The sequence below is a fragment of the Antechinus flavipes genome, chromosome 2 (genome assembly GCF_016432865.1).
Source record: "Antechinus flavipes isolate AdamAnt ecotype Samford, QLD, Australia chromosome 2, AdamAnt_v2, whole genome shotgun sequence".
NCBI lineage: Eukaryota > Metazoa > Chordata > Mammalia > Dasyuromorphia > Dasyuridae > Antechinus > Antechinus flavipes.
In genome coordinates this window covers 102407411-102428735 of record NC_067399.1, presented here as the reverse complement: position 1 = coordinate 102428735, position 21325 = coordinate 102407411, and the positions used below count along the sequence as shown (strand labels likewise).

Genomic DNA, 21325 nt, shown 5'->3' with positions numbered 1-21325 from the left:
AGCATAAGAATGAACCATTATGGAATGTAAAAGATACTGTAATAATATAATAATAATAAGTTTTTGTATCTTATACCTTCACTGTGCTTTGGTGCTATGAGTAATTGTTTTAAATTTATTTTAAGAGTTCTATTTTTCTAAGAACAACATTTTTATTCTCAAAACTAATGTAAACATGAAACAGTAAGGACTGATACTTGACCTTTTAGATAATTTTATCTTTCAGAAGGTAGAAGAAACCACGAGAGGAATTGAAAGTCAAGACATAATTCCAACCAGATTTTGATTGGTGATGTAGAAGTGTTTGTTGAATTGAGTTAAAATGAATTTCTAAATTGAAATGTGTTATTTTCAGAGTGTATAACTCAGATTCTTAATTGCTTTGATAGCATTTAAAGACAATCCTTCTAGCTGGAAGCAATCTGTCTCTCTTGGACTTTCACAATTTGTTTGTACTCATCACATTCTAATTATCATTATGGTAATTTATGTTCATGTCTTCTTTCCACTATTAGATTTTAAAATCTATTGAAGGCAGCAATCATGGCTCAGGTACTTAGCTCAGAATGCCTTTCACAAGGCAAGCACTGAATAAATGTGTGCTTCAAAAAAGTCTCTGAAACTTTGGGAAAAAAACAATGATGACATATATGTATTCCATAATAACAAAAGATAGTAATTCAAGATATATTCAGAGAAAAAGATTTCTTAAAATCCAGGTAAAAATGTCCTCTTTTAAATTGTAGACTTATTTTGTATATATTTATATATGTAGATATTGTGCCTTCATAGAATGTAGACAATTTGAGAAAACAAAACTTTCATTTCTGGTTTTGAATCCTCAGCATCTAGCATAAATGTCTGCCACATAAGAAGCTTATAATAATATCTGGTGTTTGACTGATAAGACCTAAGTGAGATACTACCTTTACTTAGTTCTCCTTTTATTTCTCTAATTCCGTTCATCTCTTTGCTAACTTCATTTTTATCTTGAATCCTTAAAGGGTTTCCCTCACAGTTCTATTTCAGCCTTTTTTTAAAAAAAAAAAAAACTTTACTATCAATGGTTTTTTTTTTTTAAAAACTTGCAGCTTTAACTATCACCTCTATGTACATGATTCCTAAATTTATATGTCTAGTTTAGCTCTTAAATCCTGCTAGCATTTCTTTTCAATATCTACAAAAAGAAACTTATGAGGATTTCACCTTAATGATGCTTACTATTATCTCATTTTAACCAAAATTCAACTGATATTCAGTGTTCAAAACTTCAGGGTTATCTTTTTTTTTTTTAATTCAATTTAATTTTATTTTCAGTTCCAAATTCTTTCCCTTCACTTATACTCTTCTTTTTGCCAGTAAGAAATCTAGAAAAAAGAAAACTATTACAAATACGTATATATAGTCATGCAAAATAAATTTCCATGTCAGTCATATGCAAAAAGGGAAAAAAATCAGGAAAAATAAAGAGAAGAAAAAATATTTCAAGCACTGAGTCCATCAATTCTCTACCTGGAGATGGATAGCACACATGACGACTCTTTTGAGGAATTGTGATAGGTTATTGTGTTAATCAAAATTATGAAATCTTTCAAAGTTGATAATCTTTATAGTATTGTTGTTACTGTATAAAATGTTCTTTTAATTCTGCTCATTTCACTTTGCATCAGTTCACACTTGTTTTCTCAGGTTTTTCTGAAACCATGCTATCATTTCTTATAGCATAATATCTATCACATTCAAATACCATAACTTTTTCATATAGTTCACATAGTAACTTTTTCAATAGTTCAACTATTTCTTCTCCTACTATCTTGATTTTCTTCTAATTTTAACTGCATTATAATCAATAGTATTCATTTTAGTTCCAGTGAACCTTATTCTCTTTTTTTGGTGATAAATCTTTCTCTATCCATAAATCTTAAACAGGTAATTTCTTTTATGTTTCACTAGATTCTTTGAGATATTACTCTTTATGTCCCAGCCATATATTTGTATTGACCTTACTTTGGTATACAATGTGGTCTATGCTGAGTTTCTGCCAAACTATTTTCCAGTTTTCAGGACATTAAAAAAAGTTCTTCCCCCAATAACTGGGATCTTTGAATTTATCACATTTCAGGTTACTATGCTCATTTGCTTCTATAACCTATTCTACTTTTCAATTTTTCAATTTCTTTATTGTGAAAGTATTGTTTAGTTTTCAGTCATGTCCAACTCTTAGTGACCCCATTTGGGATTGTCTTTGCAAAGATATTGGAGTATTTTGTCATTTCTTTCTCCAGATCACTTTATATATGAGGCAACTGAGGTAAACAGTAAAGCAGTACCAAAATCTTTTGATGATGAGCTGGAGAAGGAAATGGCAAATCTCCCAAATGGGGTCACTAAGAGTTGGACACAACTGAAGAACAACAAAATTTAATTTTCTTTTTTTTTTAAAACAAATTAGCCAGTGATTCATCTATTTTGTTTTTTTTCAAAAAATCCATGTTATTTGTTAAGATTCTGTTCTAGCCCTTTATTTTAACTCTTATCTTTTAAAAAAATGTGTATATCATTTTGGATTTTGAGTTTTAATCCATCTGCTATCCTTTTTCATCTTGTAGTTGGGTTCACTCATTTACATGCACAATTATGATTGTTAACTATATATTTGCCGCCATCCTGTTCTCTTATAACTATTCATTCTTTTTTTTTTTTAACCTTTCCCCCCTCTTTAAGAGTCTGTTTTGCTCTATTACCTCCCTTAATCTATCCTCCCTTTTGTTTTCCACTTTCTTTTCTCTTAACTCCTTTTCCCTTCTACTTCCCTGTTGGGGAACACACCTCAAAGTAAATATAAATTCTTCCTTCCTTGAACCAATTCAGATAAAAATGAACTTGCAAGTGTTACTCATTGCTCACTTTTACGGCTTTCATTTTGTACTCTTCCTTGAATGCCCCATTTATGTGAAATAATTTTCCTGGGCTTCCTCTCTTTTCCATCCCTCTCCTAGTGAATTCCTCTCCCCTAATCTTCCATTCTTCTTTTGAGGTAATCTAATATAATAGTATCACATTTAAGTACTTTGCTTAATTATACTCCAAGATACCTGATGATGATAAAATTATGAGGGGGTTACATGTATCATTTCCTAATGTAAGAAAGTCAATAGTTTAACCTTGCTTAGACTTTTATTATTTCTTACTTGTTTACCTTTTTATATTTGAGTCCTGAGTTTGAATGTCAATTTTTTTTTCTATTCAGTGACTCTCTTTTCATCATGAATATTTGAAATTGCTTTATTTTATTAAATGTGCATTCCCTTCTTGCCCTCCTGGATAGGATTACACAATTTTCACTTTATTGTATATTCGCATTAGGCAGATTGGACTCCCCAGAGGAAAGGAAGTAGGAATACACACCAGCTGGGCTCCTGGCAGGAGTGGCAGTGAAGGTAATAGCAGCATTCCAGTACAGTCCTGTGTCAAAGGACTTTTGCTCTAAGCATTGAAGGCACTTTGGCTGCCAAGAGCCCCAGGCACTGAGACTGCTCCTACTGTAGGAGCTGCAGGGTCAAGGGCTACATGGAGCCCAGCAAGGGAAAGGAGAGGTCTGCAGAATAGTCCACTTATGTTAAATGAAAACTGGTTGTAATCATTTTTGCTAGATAGATTCTTCTTCTTTTTTTAAAAATTTTTAATAGCTTTTTATTTACAAGTTGTATACATGGGTAAGTAATTTTACAGTACTGACAATTGCCAAATCTTTTGTTCCAATTTTTCTCCTCCTCCCCCCATCCTCTCCCCAAGATGGCAGGATGACCAATACATGTTAAATATGTTAAAGTATAAATTAAATACAAAATAAGTATACATGTCCAAACCATTATTTTGCTGTACAAAAAGAATCGGACTCTGAAATATTGTTCAATTAGCCTGTAAAGGAAATTAAAAATGCAGGTGGGCAAAAATGTAGGGATTGGAAATTCAATGTAATGGTTCTTAGTCATCTCCCAGAGTTCTTTTGCTGGGTGTAGCTGGTTCAGTTCACTACTGCTCCATTGGAACTGATTTGGTTCATCTCATTGCTGAAGATGGCCAGGCCCATCAGAATTGATCATCATATAGTATTGTTGTTGACGTATATCCTGGTCCTGCTCATTTCACTCAGCATCAGTTCATGTAAGTCTCTCCAGGCCTTTCTGAAATCATCCTGTTGTTCATTTCTTACCGAACAATAATATTCCATAATATTCATATACCACAATTTATTCAGCCATTCTCCAATTGATGGGCATCTAGGTAGATTATTCTTGATTGCAATCATAGACTCTTTGCTTTCTGGAATATATTACAAACTTCCTATTTCTTTAAGTGGTAGATGCTAAATCTTGTATAATACTATGGTTCCATGGTTCTTGCATCCCCTTGTTCTTGCTAATTGTGGTATTTTGTCTTTGACCTGGAAGCTCAGAAATTTGACTATGATATTCCCAGAAGTTCTCATTTTGGGGTTTCTTCCAGGCGGTGACAGGTAGAGTTTTTTCCCCCCACTTTCTACTTTGTCCTCTAATTCTAAAATAACTGTAATTTTCCTCTAAACTTCCTTGAAATAAAATGTCTAAACTCTTTTTTGTGTTCACAGTCTTCAAGTAGTTCAATGATTTTTGAATTATCTTTTCTCAACTATTTCCAAGTCAGTTGTTTTTCCTATGATGTATTTCACATTTTATCTCTCTCTCTCCCTCCCTCCCTCCTTTTTCCTTCCTTCTTTCTTTTCCCCCACCTCTCTTTCTCTCTCTCCTCCTCCCTCCCTCCCTCTCTCTGCCTATCTCTTTCCCTCTTTCTCTCTCTTTTTCCTTTACTTATTACATTCTTTTTTCTTCTTTCCTCTCTTCTGTCTTGTCTTTATATATTTCTTGATGTTTCATGGAGTGATTAGCATCATTTGACCAATTCAGATTTATTTTCTGCAGAAAGGTTTTCTGGTTTTCTTATCAAGCTATTAATTCTGACAGGTTTCTTGCATAGTTCTCATTTCCATTCTCATTTTTTCTATAACACCCTTATTTGTATTTTTTAACCTCTCCCCTTTTAAAAATTTCTTAACTATCCCAAGAATTCCTATTGGATTTATGTTCAATCTGCATTTTTCATTGGGTTTTTTTGTTTGCCCATTCTTTCAGCCTATTTCTTGACTTTCATCTTTTTCTTCTCCTTTTTTTTTTTTTTTTTAAAGTATTGAGCTCTGCTTACTTCTAGGGAAATATTTGGTCTGAACTTCTATCTTTTTATATTCTTTTTTTCCTTCCATAGCTCAGTCCAGGGACCTAAAGTTTTCAGTGATCTCCATATAGCGTGACTCAGGGAGAGGTGTGCTCACTGCCTTCTTGATATGAGCTCTGAAATTTCCTAAGCCAGTTTTGAGCCTCTTATTTTGGGTGAGGTTGAGATTCAGCACACTAATAAGTTCAGAGCAACTTAATTGTTGGTTCCTCTTTGGCTTGAGACTCTTGTATCAGTTATTCCACTGCAGGTTTAGATCCTGAAGGTTAGAACTGAGTCACTACTCTGCTCCTCAGTTCAGTTTTATGGCTACATTTCTGTTCCTTGTTTTTGTTAGTACAAAGCCCTGCATTGCTCCAGATTACTCCTGATCTATAACCTAAAATTAGGTAAGGGGTAACAGAGATGCCAGATGGCATCCATTGCTGCTCCCAGGATGACATTACAGGTCTACTGGGATCTCTCTGCTCCAGTGCTTCTTGCCCTGGGATTCTATATAGCCCCTTTTCTCTCCTTTGATGCTGGAAAGGTTCTGCCTACTGCTGCTCCACCTACTGCCATGTTCATTGCTGATCCCATCACAATGTCTATAGGGCTTGCTATCTTTCTAAATTGCTTTAGGCTGGAAAAAAAAAAATGACTCATGATGATTGTTCTTCACCTTTCCAATTAAAATTTGGTCTGCAGAGTTTTCCAGGTTGTTATGGAAGAAATGTGCTGGTTAAGCTAAGCAAAAATCCTGACTTTTCATTCACCCCTTAGAATTATTTTTATCTCTCTCATAATCCCATTCAATCAGAATACTAAATTCTATTGATTCTACTTTCATAGTACCTCCCCACACCTATCCCTTTCTTTCTATTACTTTTGCTAACAGGTCTCTAATACAATAATCTCATTACTCCATGTGGACTATTGAAGTCTTCTAATAGATTTTCCTACCTTTGTTCTCTCTTGTCTCCAATATATTTTTCATACATGTTAGTCAGTTTAAAAAAGGATTTATTAAGTCCTTATCATGTCTTAGCAAAGCATTGGGAATACAAAGAAAAACAAAAACATGGTTTCTATCCTCAAAGAGATAACATTCTAAGATGGATAGGGAGCATGCCAACAATTATGTATATATAGAATGCATTCAGGATAATGGAGAGGGGGCAGTCTCAGAGGGAAGGCACTAGTAGTGGGGATCAGGATAATATGGAAAGGCCTTTTGAAGCTGAGGAGATTTGAAGTAACTCTTGAAATGAGCCCAAATGGTCAGGGGATAGAGATGAGAAGGGAGAATGGCTCTCCCCAGACATGGAAAATAGCCAGTAAGAAAGCATGGTGTCAGGAGCTGAAATACCTGTAATAGCATGAAGGCTAAGGTTGCTGGATTGCAGAGCATGTGGAAAATAGTAAAGCATAAGAATGGACAGGTAAGAAGGGGTTCATAAAAGCCAAAAAGATAATTTTTATATTTAATCCTAGAGAAAATAGGACATGGCCAGTCTTATCCTTTATGTCCTAAATACTTTAAAGTATATACTTTATGCACTTTGGCAGCTGAGTGAAGGATGAACTAGAAGGGGGCAAGACTTGAGTCAACATTATCAACCAGAAGGTTAGTGCAGTAGTTCAGACATGAAGTAGCAGTGGATGAGTGGAAAGAAGGGGACATATATGAAAAATATTGTGGAGGTACAAATGACTCTGTCATTTGTATTACATTTGATATGTGGAGTAGATGTGAGAAGTCAAAGGATGGCACCTAGGTTTTGAGTCTGAGTAACTGGTATACTCAACAGTAGGTTTTTTTTTTTTTTTTTAATGAATAAATGTAGCCATGTATCTTCACTCAAAATTCTTCAGTGGCTCCCTTTTGCCAATCAAATCAATTCCTTTGCCTCATAGTCAAAGTCTTCTGCAACCTGTAAGAACCTGCCTTTCCAGCTTTATCTCATGTTTCTGGCTTTAATGTTCTCTGCAATAAAAGCAAAGTGTGTTATTTTCTGAAAGGTAGTATATGTTAGAACTTGGGAGATTCAATCAACTTCTGTGGCCCTCAGTTTCCTTATCAGTGGGAAGGTAGGTGTTAGAATGGAAAAAATTCTGAGCCCAGTCAGGAAGACTCATCTTCATGAAATTAAATTGCAAAATAAGCAATAGAAAGAAATAGCAAAACCATTACAGTATATTTGCTAAGAAAACCCCCAATGGGGTCACAAAGTGTTACACACGACAGAAATAATTGAATAGCAACAAGAAATAAATGGATTGTACTAGAAGATCTATAAGATACTGAAACTGTCTTCTCACTCTAAATCCATCTTTAGTACTTAGATTCTAATTATCAAGTTGGCCATTTGTATACATGCCTTGTGTTTACTACTAGACATAAGGTCTGTTGAGAGCAGGAATTGTAGATCTTTGAAATCCGTTTTTTCTTCTCTCTATGGAAAAAATTAACAGACTATTCTCTACAATTTGTCTACTTAATAATAGTTTTATTATCATGAGAGGAAAATCTTAATCTATTGATTAAATTCAAAAAGCCCTCATACCTTTGCCTCCTACATTTTGAAACCAAAATTATTTTAAATAGAACCTGAAAAAAAACTTGACCTAATTTTTGAGGATACACATGTTTAAAATGGTATATGCACCTGTTACAGTGGGAAAATTTAAGGCACTCTTTTTCACCCTACCTCTCAAATGCTACTTTTATTTTAGATCTACCTTTTAGTTTTTTTTTTGGAACTCTACTGAGTCATGGTTACTGTAAGTCATTGTTTTCACCTTATTTCTTATTTAGTGCTAAACATTTCTTATACTTCTTAAAAATAATTAATTCACTTTACTTTTAATACTGATTGACAATTTTATTGTTGCTATAATGACATAATATTACAAACAAGTGTGGAGATTGGAACTGAGACCCTTCTCTACTCCTGGGGCCAGAGTCATAATACAGTAGGTCCTCTCCTTAATCATTCCTTGATTTATGATCTAAAACTTGATAGTAAGTGATAGAGCTGCCAGTTGATATCTGTTTTTGTGCCCTTCAGTAGGTCAGGCTCCATATCTGCTGCATCTGAGACCTCTTCTTGTCCTGGTAAAAAGCCTCTTCTTAGCTAAATTCCACAGGGTTCTAACATTTTTGTCCGAATTCCTTTGCTGAAACTGGACAAATTACAGTGTGATTTCTTTTTAGAATTTCTCAAGCTGGACTTAGTGTAATGAATTTTCTAAATATGTATGGAGGAGATGTGGAATAAGCCTTGCTTGTGTTTTTTGTTATTCTATCATTTTGGTTCTGCCTCTCAATCCTAGTAGATTTAGACAGAGAAGAAAAGAAGGAAAAAAATCTAATTTTTATTCCAGAAAGAACTCTCAAAAGAACTTTCTAGTTCTACTTCTATCAAAAAAGAAGTAACAATTCATAAATAGAAAGCATCTATACTATCTCAAAAGGGGAAAAATCAAATATTCAGCTCTCTTGAACACCTTTATTTTGTTAAACTCCAGCATTGCAACAAGGAATGAATCCTAAAATCCTAAAAAGGAAAGAAAATAGCGGTGGAATACTAAAAAGCATCAATCAAGATCACAGTAGATATCTCCAAAAAGAGCAAAAAGAAATAGAAGATGAAATAATTTTTAATTATAAAACTCAACCTGCTATTTGAAGACAAGAAATGGATATTTCCAGATCACATAGATTTTGAAGAGTTTATGTGAATATAGTAGTCCTTGAAAAGCATCTGGGCCTGAAAGCCAAAAAAAGCAACTAAAATAGTTCACACTTAGACCATATAGTTACTTAGAAACCAAATGCAAAAAACGTTCACAGCTTTATATTGGCTCAATCCCTAAATATTTAAAACCTATGAGGCCTTTTAAAATACACAGATGGATTCAGAAATGTATTGGTTCTTAAATTTGTTAAATAATATCAATATTTTTTCTATCTAATCAAAAACAATTTGTTCAGATTTTAGTGTTTTATGCCAAGATATTATTCCATAGTTCATTTAATTATGTTATTATTTGCTCTATTTAATTTATAATAATTTAATGAAAATATTGAGTGCTATTATAATAACAATGAAAATTTATCAATCAATTATTTTTAAGAATTGAAAGAAATGTTTAGAAATAAGTAAGAGTAGGGGCAGCTAGATGGTGGAGAGAGCACTGGCCTTAGAGTTGGGAGAACCTGAGTTCAAATCTAACTTCAAACACTTAACACTTCCTAGCTGTGTGACCCTGAGCAAGTCACTTAGCCTGACTTGCCTCCCCCAAAAGAAAAAAAAAAAAAGTGAGAAACAAGGGAAAAACAATGACTGTGATTCAGTAGAGTACCAGAAAAAAAAAAAAAAAGATATATAGGGAAAGTGGGTGACATTTGAATCTCACTTTCATCTGAACTGGTCAAGGAAGGGAAGAATATATATATATATATATATATATATATACATGTACAGAAATAAATTTTGATCAATAGGGAAATAGGAGATGGGAAAAGAAAGGATTAAAAGAGAGGATCAATTAAAGGAGATCTTTAATTAGTCCTAAGTAAAAGAAATACTAATAACACACAAAAATATTTTTAGCAGTTCTTCTTGGAAAAAATTCAAAACTGAGGGGGGATGCCCTTCAGATGATGAATGGCTGAAAAGGTTATGATATATGCACATAATAGAATGCTACTGTACGATAAGAAATGATGAAGGAAATAGTTTCAGAAAAACTTGAGAAGGTTTGCCTGAACTGATACAGAATGATGCAGAACCAGGACAATCTGTATAATAACAATATTATAAGGGCAATCAATTCTGAAAGACTTAAGAACCCTGATCAATGCAATGACCAAACTCATGATGAAATTTGCTTCTTACCACATTACAAAGGGGAATGAACTCAGGAGGCAAATTAAAACATCTTTTATTTGGACATTACCCATTTAGAATTTGTTTGACTATACATGTTTTAAAATAAGGACTTTCTTTTTTCTTTCTTCCTCAAGGTTGGAGACTAGGGACAGTAAAAGGAATAGGAAACAAATTTTTCTTGATTAAAAATATAATTTTAAAACTTTAAAAAATAAAATTATTGGGGTCATTAATTCTAAGATATTTATATTTTAACTTCTTTGCTTTTTATTCTTAACATTCTTTATTGTTACTTCCTGGGGCCAAATTATACATGCTTAAAAGAAAATCATAGCTAAATCCTTCTAGGAGCAGATTATACATGTGTGATGCTTAAAACTGAGTCATAGCTAGATGCTTTTCTTAATGCAAAATCGCTTGAATATTTGATGCAGATGTTTCAAATATAGTATTTCTGCAGCTACAACCTATGATTAACTTATCTTGGTGATATTTATTTTTCTCAATAGCTAAATTATTTTTAGACTAATTTTCCCACATTTATCTTCATTGCCTGCAATTTTAGTTTCTGTTATAATCAATATATGTTTTGGTTGCTACTATTGATTTTTTTGAGGTTTCTTTGTTCCCTCCCAATCTTCTTTATAATTTCAATTAATTTCTGTTTCTCTTATGATCTTAAATGTACAAAAACTTTTCACTTATTTGTTCTTATAATTCTCTTACTGATATTATTGCTTATAGTCTTTAAAAATATGGCATTTGTCCTTTTGACAACTTAAAGGAATATTCTATACTGTTTCTTTTTCCATCTGTGATATTTTTGATACTTTTGCTACTTTAGTTATTTTTTGGTAGTTTTAAAAATTGTAATGTATTCTTTACTTTGATCATTTCCCTTTTGGGTAAATTATTCTGATCTAAAACTCATTAAGTTCCAAACAAAATTTGCTATCTTTCCTCCCAAACCATCTTCTCTCCCCAACTTTCTTATTACTTTCTATTTATCTTTCCACTTACCCAGATTTGAACCCTTGTTTCATCTTCAACTCTTAATTCTCATCCCAAATATCCAACCAGTAGCCAAATCTTGTCATTTATACTTTCATAACTTCACTCACATTTGTCTCCTCTTTATTCCCATGACCATCATTCTAGTACACGCCTCTTGGCCTAGACTATTGTGGTAGTCTAGTTCATCTATCTCCCTGACTCAAGTTTCTCCCCATTACAATCCACCTTCTATTCAGTTGCAAAAGTGATATATTTTTCTAAAGATCAGTTTGACCATATCACACCCATATTCAATAAAAAACTGAGTAGCTCCCTATGACTTCCAAGATCAAATATCAAAACTTCTGTTTGGAATTCAAAGCCTTTCATAACCTGGTATCTTCCTAACTTTTCAGTATTTTTGTACTTTATTCCCTTCTAGTCACTCTATGGTCCAACTATACTGGCTGTTTGTCCTCCCTGTATTTTTCATTTTCATGCCTTTGTACTTAGCATCTGCCAACCCTAGGAAATTTAATCAGCTCTGCCTCTTAGATTCCCTGATTTCCTTCAAGATTCTTAGAATCCCCAGCTACTTTCTATGGGATGGTTTTCCTGATTCCCTCAGACTATATGAGTAAGATTTCCACTATAAATTTCCTTTTGTATACTCTGCATTGTATCTTTTATGTACCTATTTATTTAGATGGTTCCTTTTATCACTAGAAAGTAAGCTCCCAGTGAGAAAGACTGTATTTGCTTATCATTTTATTTCCAGATCTTAATAAATGCTTGTTAACTGAGGAATTAGTGGAGAAGTGGTAGGAGGAATTAGTTGTTGTCCTTAGTTTTCAAAGGAGATGAAAATGTTAGAGGGTGGAAGGATTATTCATTTTTTCTTCTTTAGGGTGTTCTTTTTTTTTTTTTTCTCTTTTCTCTTGTAATGGGAATGTGGAAATCTAGGTGGCCCAGTGGATAATGCCTTAGGCATTTACCAGCTGTGTGATCTTGGACAAGTCACATTACCCTGCTTGTCTCAAATTCCTTATCTGTAAAATGGGCTGAAGAAGAAAATGCCTCCAGTATCTCTCAAGAAAACTCCAAAAGGGCTCACAAAGAATCAGACCTGACTGAACAACAACAATGGGAATGTGCAGTCTTTCACTCACTTATATTTACTGGAAAAGCCAGCACAAGTTGGATTGCCCTAAAGATTTGAACATTTATACTTTGCAACTCAGTCTTTTTTTGTTAATCTGGACTCTAGTGGTAATTGTATTCAATACATCATTTTGATGTCTGAAATTATTCATTTAACTTTCTTACAAAAAACTAAAGAAATCAGAACAATGCCAAGAAAAATATTTAAACTTGGATTTTTGGAGGATATTATAATTCTGCTTGGATTAAAACCAGCTCTATTTCAATAGTATAAACCGTGGCTTAACAATACTAATTTAAAATAAAACCAAACAAAAAGACAATTTTCCAATAGTTATCTCAAGAGAACCTACAACACACTTATAAAAAATAACCTGAAAGTTGCCTTTTTAAATGCCTGACAATTGATATTGTAATGTATCTCGTTTAAGAGTTTTTATATTAAAAGAACAGTTCCACATTCACATACAATTTTCTATTTGTTTTATGATAGAACTGGTTGACTGCATCAGTGTAAGAAGTTTGGCATTTAACTTCTAAGTCAAATAAATCACAAGTAACTGTAACTTGCATTTCTCTTTTCTCTATGGGAATCTGAAAGAGAGGAAAGGGCCAAGATATAGGACTCCTAGCTATGACCTTAATTAATAAATGGGTCACAGGAATTTGTGCTTGGCCTTATGTCAATTAACACTTTAATGAATGATTTGTGTAAAGGGGGCATGGCATCCCAAATGTCCAAAGAGAGTGCATCAGATGTGCCCAGTGTGCTGGAATGTCCTGAAGCAAGCACTACCATTGTCCCAGTGGATGTCGTACTTATCAAATTTGCAGATGATACAAAACTGATGAGGATGGCTAATACATTGTATGATAGTCATAACACAAAAAGATCCTGATGATTGAGAACATTAGGCAGAATCAAATCCCTTCCAACTCTAAATCTAAATCCTATAAAATAAGATAAAGTTTAAGAGGGACAAATATCAAGTCTTACAGAGGTTAAAAAATCCACTTGATTATAAGTTAGCATGGCTATTAGACAATGGTTTCTCTGAAATAGTTTAATGAACTACAAGTTCTTAATCAATAAAAGCAACAAGATGGCTCAGTGGATAGAGTACTTGAATTAGAAATAGGAAGAAGAGTTCTGAGAAACTTACTAGCAAGTCATTCACATTTCTCTGTGCTTGTTTCCACATCTCTTAAAATGTGGATAACAATAGTAACCACCTTGATTGTTTTTAAGAACAAAATGAGATATTGGTAAATTGTTTTACAAACCTTCAAGCACTGTATAAACGCTAGCATTAGCTATAATAATGGATTATGACAACCAAGAAAGCTTATGAAATCTTATGTGCATTAAACACATTGTTCTGAACTAGGAGAATAATAGTTCCATTGTCCTCTGCCCTAGTCAGACCATATCTGGAATGTTATTTACAATTCTGGTCACCACATTTTAGGAAGGACATAGATAAGCGGCAGTTAGCCAGAGAAAGATAATCCTTCTGCAAAAGACATCATGCTGCAAGAAGCTAGGTTAAAGGAGTTGGGAAAGTCTAGCTTGGATAAAAAAGATTTGGAGTTGGATAAACCTGATACTTTAAGTACTGAGGTCTTGTTTTGTTTCTATCTGCGAAGAGCAATTAGATTTGTTCTGCTGATTTTCTCAGGGCAGAACCAGAAACAATGGATGGAAAGTATAACAAGACAAATTTAGGCTTATTACAAGAAAAAACTTTCAAAAGTGAAATAGACTGCCTCCAGCATCAATGATTTTTCCTTTCAAAGTTTTCTGGGATATAATATGGCAGGTTTCATTACTTAGTTTATATTAGACTAGGCCTCTGAAGTCAACTCTAAGATTCTGTGACTGATTAAATTATGTTTTTCTTGACATTTACATAATACTTTATAGTCTACCATGCATGATGTTATTTAAGTTTTCTAATGGACTTGTGCTATAGATATTAGAGGTAAATATTTTAGTTTTGTAGATGCAGGAACTGAGGCTCAGAGAGTGTGATATAGTTATTCATTTCAGTGATTCATATTCTAACTCATACATACATGCATGTTCTGTGATATTCTCATCCACATCTTTCCATAAGTTCTCTAGAAGAGGTCCATTCAACTGGGGCTTCCTTGAATCCTATTTCATATGCCCTGGATACCAATGGAATGTATGGAGTCCATTGTTTCTCATTCTGATTATCTTTTTTTTTTTCTGGTTATGCTATTTTAATGGCATCTTACATACCAATTCTTCAGAGATTACAGCTTTACATGACTCTAAGGATTGTATCTCTAGAATTTTAATATAACTGGTATTTTTAAAAATGTGTCTTTTTTTGGTTTTGTTTTGTTTGTTTTTAAAGAAGCTGCTTGAGTCATTAAAATCACCCAATGTCTATAAGGCAACCCAACTTGCTTTTTATCCTATTAAATTCTGTTGCTCATTGTCCATTGGCAATGTTTAATATAAATAACAACACAAAATATTTGTGTTTTTCTGGAAAAAAACAATAATACATTCTGATAATGAGTTCTATAGTTTGTTCATCCAATTACATATTAGAGCCTAGACAACAAGCATTTATCAGAGACTTCTTTTTTTTTAATCTGTGGATAGTTAGGCAAGATTTTTGAATGATCCTGGATTTTACTGAGGAGGCTACAAAATTCAAGCATTTGTTGCAATCAATACAAATAAGAACCTCTGAAGGAACTCACAATCCTTATAGAATTCTTCTTTAACATTGCAATCTGTATCCAGAGAGAACTATAGAGACTGAAAAAGGATCAAAACATAGAATTTTCACCTTTGTTTGCTTTTTCTTTCTCATGATTTTTTCCTTTTGGTCTGATCTTGTACAACATGACAAATATGGAAATATGTTTTTAAAAACTGTACATGTTTAACCTATATCAGATTGCTTACTGTCTTGTGGAGGATGGAAATAAGGGAGGAAGAAAAATTTGGAACACAAAATCTTACAAAAATGAGTGTTGAAAACCATGTATATTTGAAAAACTAAATTGCTATTGAGGAAAAAATAAATATTTTTGAACATTTAGTTTCTTTTCCTTTTTTTTTTTTTCTTTATCTCTTTTGGGATACAGACCTAGAGATACCACCCACATCTATGCTCTATGCTAAAGATCTCCATTTTTCATAAATGCTTCTAATGAAGTTAACGAGAATCATCAAAAATAGTTATCTTTATTATTATATCTTTTAAGCAATCTTAAATAATATTGACATATTCCTGGGAAATAATTTGTTTTTCTTAAGGCTGCATTTTTCTCTAGTAAGTCAAAGGATTTTTTGATAGTTGGCAAATGATTAGCAGAGTGGGATTTTGTGTCGTCTACATTTTTCAATCATCTGTGAGATGGTAAAAGCGTGTTCTGGTGCGGAATATTACTTTTAAAAGCTTATCTTTTTTCTACCATTAGGGATGTATGTGATATATGGTAATTATTTTCATAAATATTTTATGTGGATGGGGAAAAAAAGGGTCAATGATATAGAAATTTGGTAACTTTTGGATAAGGGATAACAATTAGATAAGGAAAAAAAAAATCTGTTGTCTTTGCAATACTCTCTCCTCCTTCAGACACCTTGAAAATCCATTTCTTGAATCAAACCATTCTCCAATTAATAAATGGTCAAAGGATATGAATAGACAATTCTCAGACGAAGAAATTGAAACTCTTTATAGACATATGAAAATATGCTCCAAATCATTATTAATCAGAGAAATGCAAATTAAGACAACTCTGAGATACCACTACACACCTGTCAGATTGGCTAGAGTGACAGGGAAAGATAATGTGGAATGTTGGAGGGGATGTGGGAAAACAGGGACACCGATACATTGTTGGTGGAATTGTGAACACATCCAACCATTCTGGAGAGCAATTTGGAACTATGCTCAAAAAGTTATCAAACTGTGTATACCCTTTGATCCAGCAGTGTTTCTACTGGGCTTACACCCCAAAGAGATACTAAAGAAGGGAAAGGGACCTGTATGTGCCAAAATGTTTGTGGCAGCCTTGTTTGTAGTAGCTAGAAGCTGGAAAATGAATGGATCCCCATCAATTGGAGAATGGTTGAGTAAATTGTGGTATATGAACGTTATGGAATATTATTGTTCTGTAAGAAATGACCAGCAGGATGAATACAGAGAGGACTGGTGAGACATGAACTGATGGTAAGTGAAATGAGCAGAACCAGGAGATCATTATATACCTCAACAACGATACTGTTTGAGGATGTATTCTGATGGAAGTGGATCTCTTCGATAAAGAGAGCTAATTCAGTTTCAATTGATCAAAGATAGACAGAAACAGCTACACCCAGAGAAAGAACACTGGGAAATGAATATAAACTGCTTGCATTTTTGTTTTTCTTCCCGGGTTATTTATGCCTTCTGAATTCAATTCTCCCTGTGCAACAAGAAAACTGTTCGGTTCTGCACACATATATTGTATCTAGGATGTACTGTAACCTATTCAACATGTAAAGGACTGCTTGCCATCTGGGGGAGGGGGTGGAGGGAGGGAGGGGAAAAATCGGAACAGAAGTGAATGCAAAGGATAATGCTGTAAAAAATTACCCTGGCATGGGTTCTATCAATAAAAAGTTATTAAAAAAAAAAAAGAAAATCCATTTCTTGGTACCTTCAAGATTATCTCATTTCTAGCAAGAAGTTCTCTCCATATATGTGTGGTCTCATCCAGCTGCTTTTTTTCCCATTTATTTTCTTCAGTGCCATTTCTACTAACTCAAGAAATATATCCAGCACTATGATATTAGAGCCCAAATGTGGAAGCTCCATTTTCCATGATGGTAAAAAAGAGTTGGTTGTAAAAAAAATTACAGACATTTTCCATTTTTCATCTGTTATTCTTTCATTTTCATCCTCAATTGTTTTAGGGAAGATTCTGTTTTAATTGTTGTTGTTGTTGTTTTTACTTTTTTCATTCCACTACTTTTATTTTATTTAATGATTATGTTTATAACCTTATCTGTAAAGGGTTTAACATACTCCTGTCATACATTAAGTGCTTAATAAATCCTTCTTTCCCTTCCTTCTTTTTTCCTTTCTTTCCCTAAGCCATAAGGTTGTGATTTGATTACATCTGGAACAGGGTATGGTATGTAAAGCTTGCAGAGTGGTAATGTGAATATATTTTCATTGTATCTCTTTTAATTTTTTAGATGGCAAAGCTATTCTTATGTAGTTGATCCATTATAATTCAATGAAATCTAGTAAAAGAGTGCTGCAAAAGGACATGATTTTACTGATTTGATAGTGCCTTGAACTGAGTCAAACTTTACTGGTAGCTGAATGAATAACTCAACCTCTGTCTTAGTTTCTTCAGAGCACTAGTAAGGATCAAAGGAGAAAATGTTTGTAAAATGTTTAGCATAGTGCCTGACACAATGTTGGCACTTATTTAATAAATGCTTGTTTTCTTCCTTCCTATAAATTCACACTGACCACATCCTCTTGGCTAATGAGTTGAAAGGCTTTACAAAAAATGTACAGAATACAGAGTACAGAGCAGTAGCTCTCTAAGAAGCATAAAGGACCTAGTGTTCTCCCCAAGTGCCTTCAGTGTTGGAGCATTAGGGCATCCTAAGATGCTCCACTATTAGGGAGTATGTGCCTGCAACCATCAATGAAAAGATCAGGAAACTAAGCAGAATGGTCCCTGATGGTTTAAATTAATAAATGTTTGTTGAATTAAACAGAACAGTTCTATGAGGTATGATGGGGACACAAATTATTCTCTTCAATCCCACATGGAACATGGAATTACTTTGAATTACTATTATTAAATTATCTATAACATTATCCCCCTTTTTAAGGCAGTGATAACTATCATCAGACCTACCTGATTGTCTTTCATATCGGGGTGGTCTATGTAGCCCACTGGCTCATTACTGAATCTTGCATTAGTTCTTATGAATTTGGCATACATTACAATTGGTCTCCTGGAACGTGTATTTTCTGATTGCTGCTCTGTTTTTTTGACTTCATTTTCATGTTTGTCTTTTTCCTTTTTCTCTACTATAGCTGGCAAATGAACATCTGATATTTCACAATTATCTTTTCTGGAAAAAATCCATTTATTCCGATTAGTATTTGAATATTCATTGATAATTTGGTAATTATATAAAATACTATGTAAATTTCCTAAGAGTTTTGGCTAGTCACTTAAAAACTGTGGTAACAGTGGAAAGAGAGTTGAGTCTGGTGTTGGGAGAGATCTATGCTCCTGCATCTCTACCTGTGTAACCTCTGGGGCAAGTCACTACTTAAAGCTTCTACAAAAATAGAGATAAGACCCAAAATGCTTATCTTACAACACTTCTGAAGGCAAATGAAATAAAGTATGTAAAATACTTTATTAAGTTTAAAGTAGTATTGAAATATGAGCTATTACCATGAAAGTAGTTATGAGTTGACTAGATGGTTAAAATGCTCTTTTTAAAAAAACATTACTTAAAAACAAAACAGACTTCAGCTGATAATGATTTCTCGTTATAAATTTTCTAATTATAAATTCTTATGTAAAATCTGGAAAACTCTCCAGAAAAGTCTTAAATATCTAAAGGTATTGTTCCAGAAGCATTTGTATCTTCCCAAGCAATTAAGCTTTTAAGCACTGGCTCCAGTGGGCGAATTTAGTATGTGACAAGCTCCTGAAAGCTCCAGAAGAAAGACTTTCCAAAGGCGGGGCAACCTCAAATCACACCTGGAAGACAGCTGTTCACTGCACTTATTCATAAGAATTGATTGGTCCATGTAGATGCCCCCATTCTAGCTCCTCTGTAAGGGATTTATCTCTAATCCGCGAATCTTACTCAATACCTCGTTATGTGTGGACTACATGAGCGCTTCAATAGGTGTTGGAACCTGGAACCTCTCCCAGAAAAGCGTGGAAGAGAGGTAAGGAAGGGGAAAAGCTACGAAGGTCTAGGTTGTGGGTCTCACCCATCTCCTTCCTTGGAGGAATCCACATCATCCTCAATCTTCTTATTATTCGTGGAACTCTCGAATTCTTGACACCGGGTCATGGGGCGAGCTCCCAGAATCTCTGGGACTTTTTATTTTTTGGTTAAAAGAAAAAAAAAAGACTTCCAAATAAAGGCTAGCCTAGAGGGCTGCTACTGTGACTCCCGTCGGTCGCTAGGAGACCGTCGCTCCAGCCCCGCGAGCCCGGGTCCCGATCTAAGAAGAGGGGACACCATCCGCTCGGTCCCCAGAACGCAGTTGCCCTTCGGGTTTCACAATGTGGGGGATGCCCACACAAGCGGGCGGGGCGGAGTTGGAGGTGGGGGAGAGGAGGACTGGGGGATGGGGGGAGCACACAGGCTCGCCCTCAGGTTCTGGTATTAGTCTCGGCTTTTGGGTAGGCAGCTTCCCCTTGGACCTGACTCTTGCCCGAGGCTGGGCTGTAATAAAAGGAACGGCGGTGGGCGGGAGGCCTGGGCTCCTAGTTGGGGATTAGGACCCTCTCTCTCCGCTGGGCCGGGCTGTGAGGACTGGACAGCTTGGCCTCCGTTGACTCCCATCTCTCCAAGCCCGGTGTTTGCAGTCTTGTGACCGCTCCTATTACCGATTTCCTCCCGCGCAGGCAGATCCCTTCCGAATCCCCGGACTTGCGTTCTCCACGAACGCGGGCGGGAGTTTCGCACTGCGAAGGATGGGGTGGAGGTTTCTTAGATGGGTGCTGGTTCGGAAACTCAAAATCAGCTTTTCATGTGCACCAATCCCAGTGGTTAAGGGGTCTCCCGTCTGCGAGCACCTGCAGAAGGAATAGGAGTCGTAGAGCACGAAGTAGGAAGTTACCCTTTTTAGGGGAAAACGGTGGGTACAGCGCTGGCTTACCTCATTACTGTGGTCTCTCTCCTTATCAGCACCTAAGCTAGATTTCTTCATCACCTCCTTCCCACCTGTCTTGGGAGCGCCTCTAGTACCGGTTCATGATATAAATTAGATTTTTGAGATTCCTTAGATTTAAGGATCAGAAGACGTAGATTCTTCTGACATATTTACTTATCTGTATGCATTTTTTTGGGGGGGAGAATCCCTCTAAATTCATTTTTTCTCGTTTGTAAAAGAGAAGTAGTGGAACCTGATTTGATCCTTCTGTTATTTATATTTTTATTATCTTGGGCCTTCAAAGTCTCAACCTCCCCCAAAGCTAAATTTCTTCTGCAAAATGAATAGTTTGAAAAAGATGAGTTCTTATCTATGTGTGAGGCAGGTATCATTTTAGGGGATGAAGGAAGTAGGATCAAAAAAGTATAAAGCGCTTTGAGCCAGGCTGCACTGCTGGAAACCAAGATGCTGATTCTTTGTTGGGCTGGGTAATATTATGCCAATATTTCTCAAAAAGTTTCTGTACAACTCTGGTGCTTCATGTGATATGAATATTGGTTATAAGAAAAAAATATGAATATGTTTTGGCCCCTAAAAGATTAAATAAGAAATTATGTATCAAATATATGTGTGACATTTTTCATTTAAAAAAATGGACTTCATTTCCTTGAATTTATGTAAACATTTCTCCAACCCTCCCCAGTATTATCCCAGGATTATGAGTTTTGTCAGTATATTTCAAAACCTAAAGTGTTATGTGATGAAATAAGTTTGGGAAATGTTGGTACAATGTGTGACAACATCAGAAGACATTTGTATCCTAATGAACAAAGAGTGTTGGCAGATTCTGTCAGGCCAGCTGCTTTTGTTAAGTTTTGTCTCTGTCTGTGACCCTATTTGGAATTTTCTTGGCAAAGATACTGGAATGTTTTGCCATTTCCTTCTCCAGTTCATTTTACAGATGAAGAAACTGAGGGAAACAGGCTTAAGTGACAGCTCACACTGCTAGTAAATGCTTGAGCCAGATTCGAACTCCAGAAGATGAATTTCCATTTCAGGCCAAGTACTCTGTCCACTATACCAGTTGCTAATTAACTATATTGTTAATTTTAGTTC

At 34.7% G+C, this 21325-nt stretch overlaps 1 protein-coding gene across 1 annotated transcript in view; it reads right to left on the bottom strand.

Moving 5' to 3' along the window:
* C2H2orf73 (chromosome 2 C2orf73 homolog) overlaps window positions 1–20247 on the bottom strand; it is a 39047-nt gene extending 18800 nt beyond the window's left edge. Inside the window, exons 1-2 of the mRNA XM_051975273.1 lie at window positions 19319–20247; window positions 18216–18435 (exon numbers count right to left, since the gene is read on the bottom strand). Of these exons, the coding sequence (XP_051831233.1) occupies window positions 18216–18435; window positions 19319–19401 (303 nt within the window). The 5' untranslated portion in view covers window positions 19402–20247. The remainder of the gene's footprint in view (window positions 1–18215; window positions 18436–19318) is intronic.
* Between the last annotated feature and the right edge of the window lie 1078 nt (window positions 20248–21325).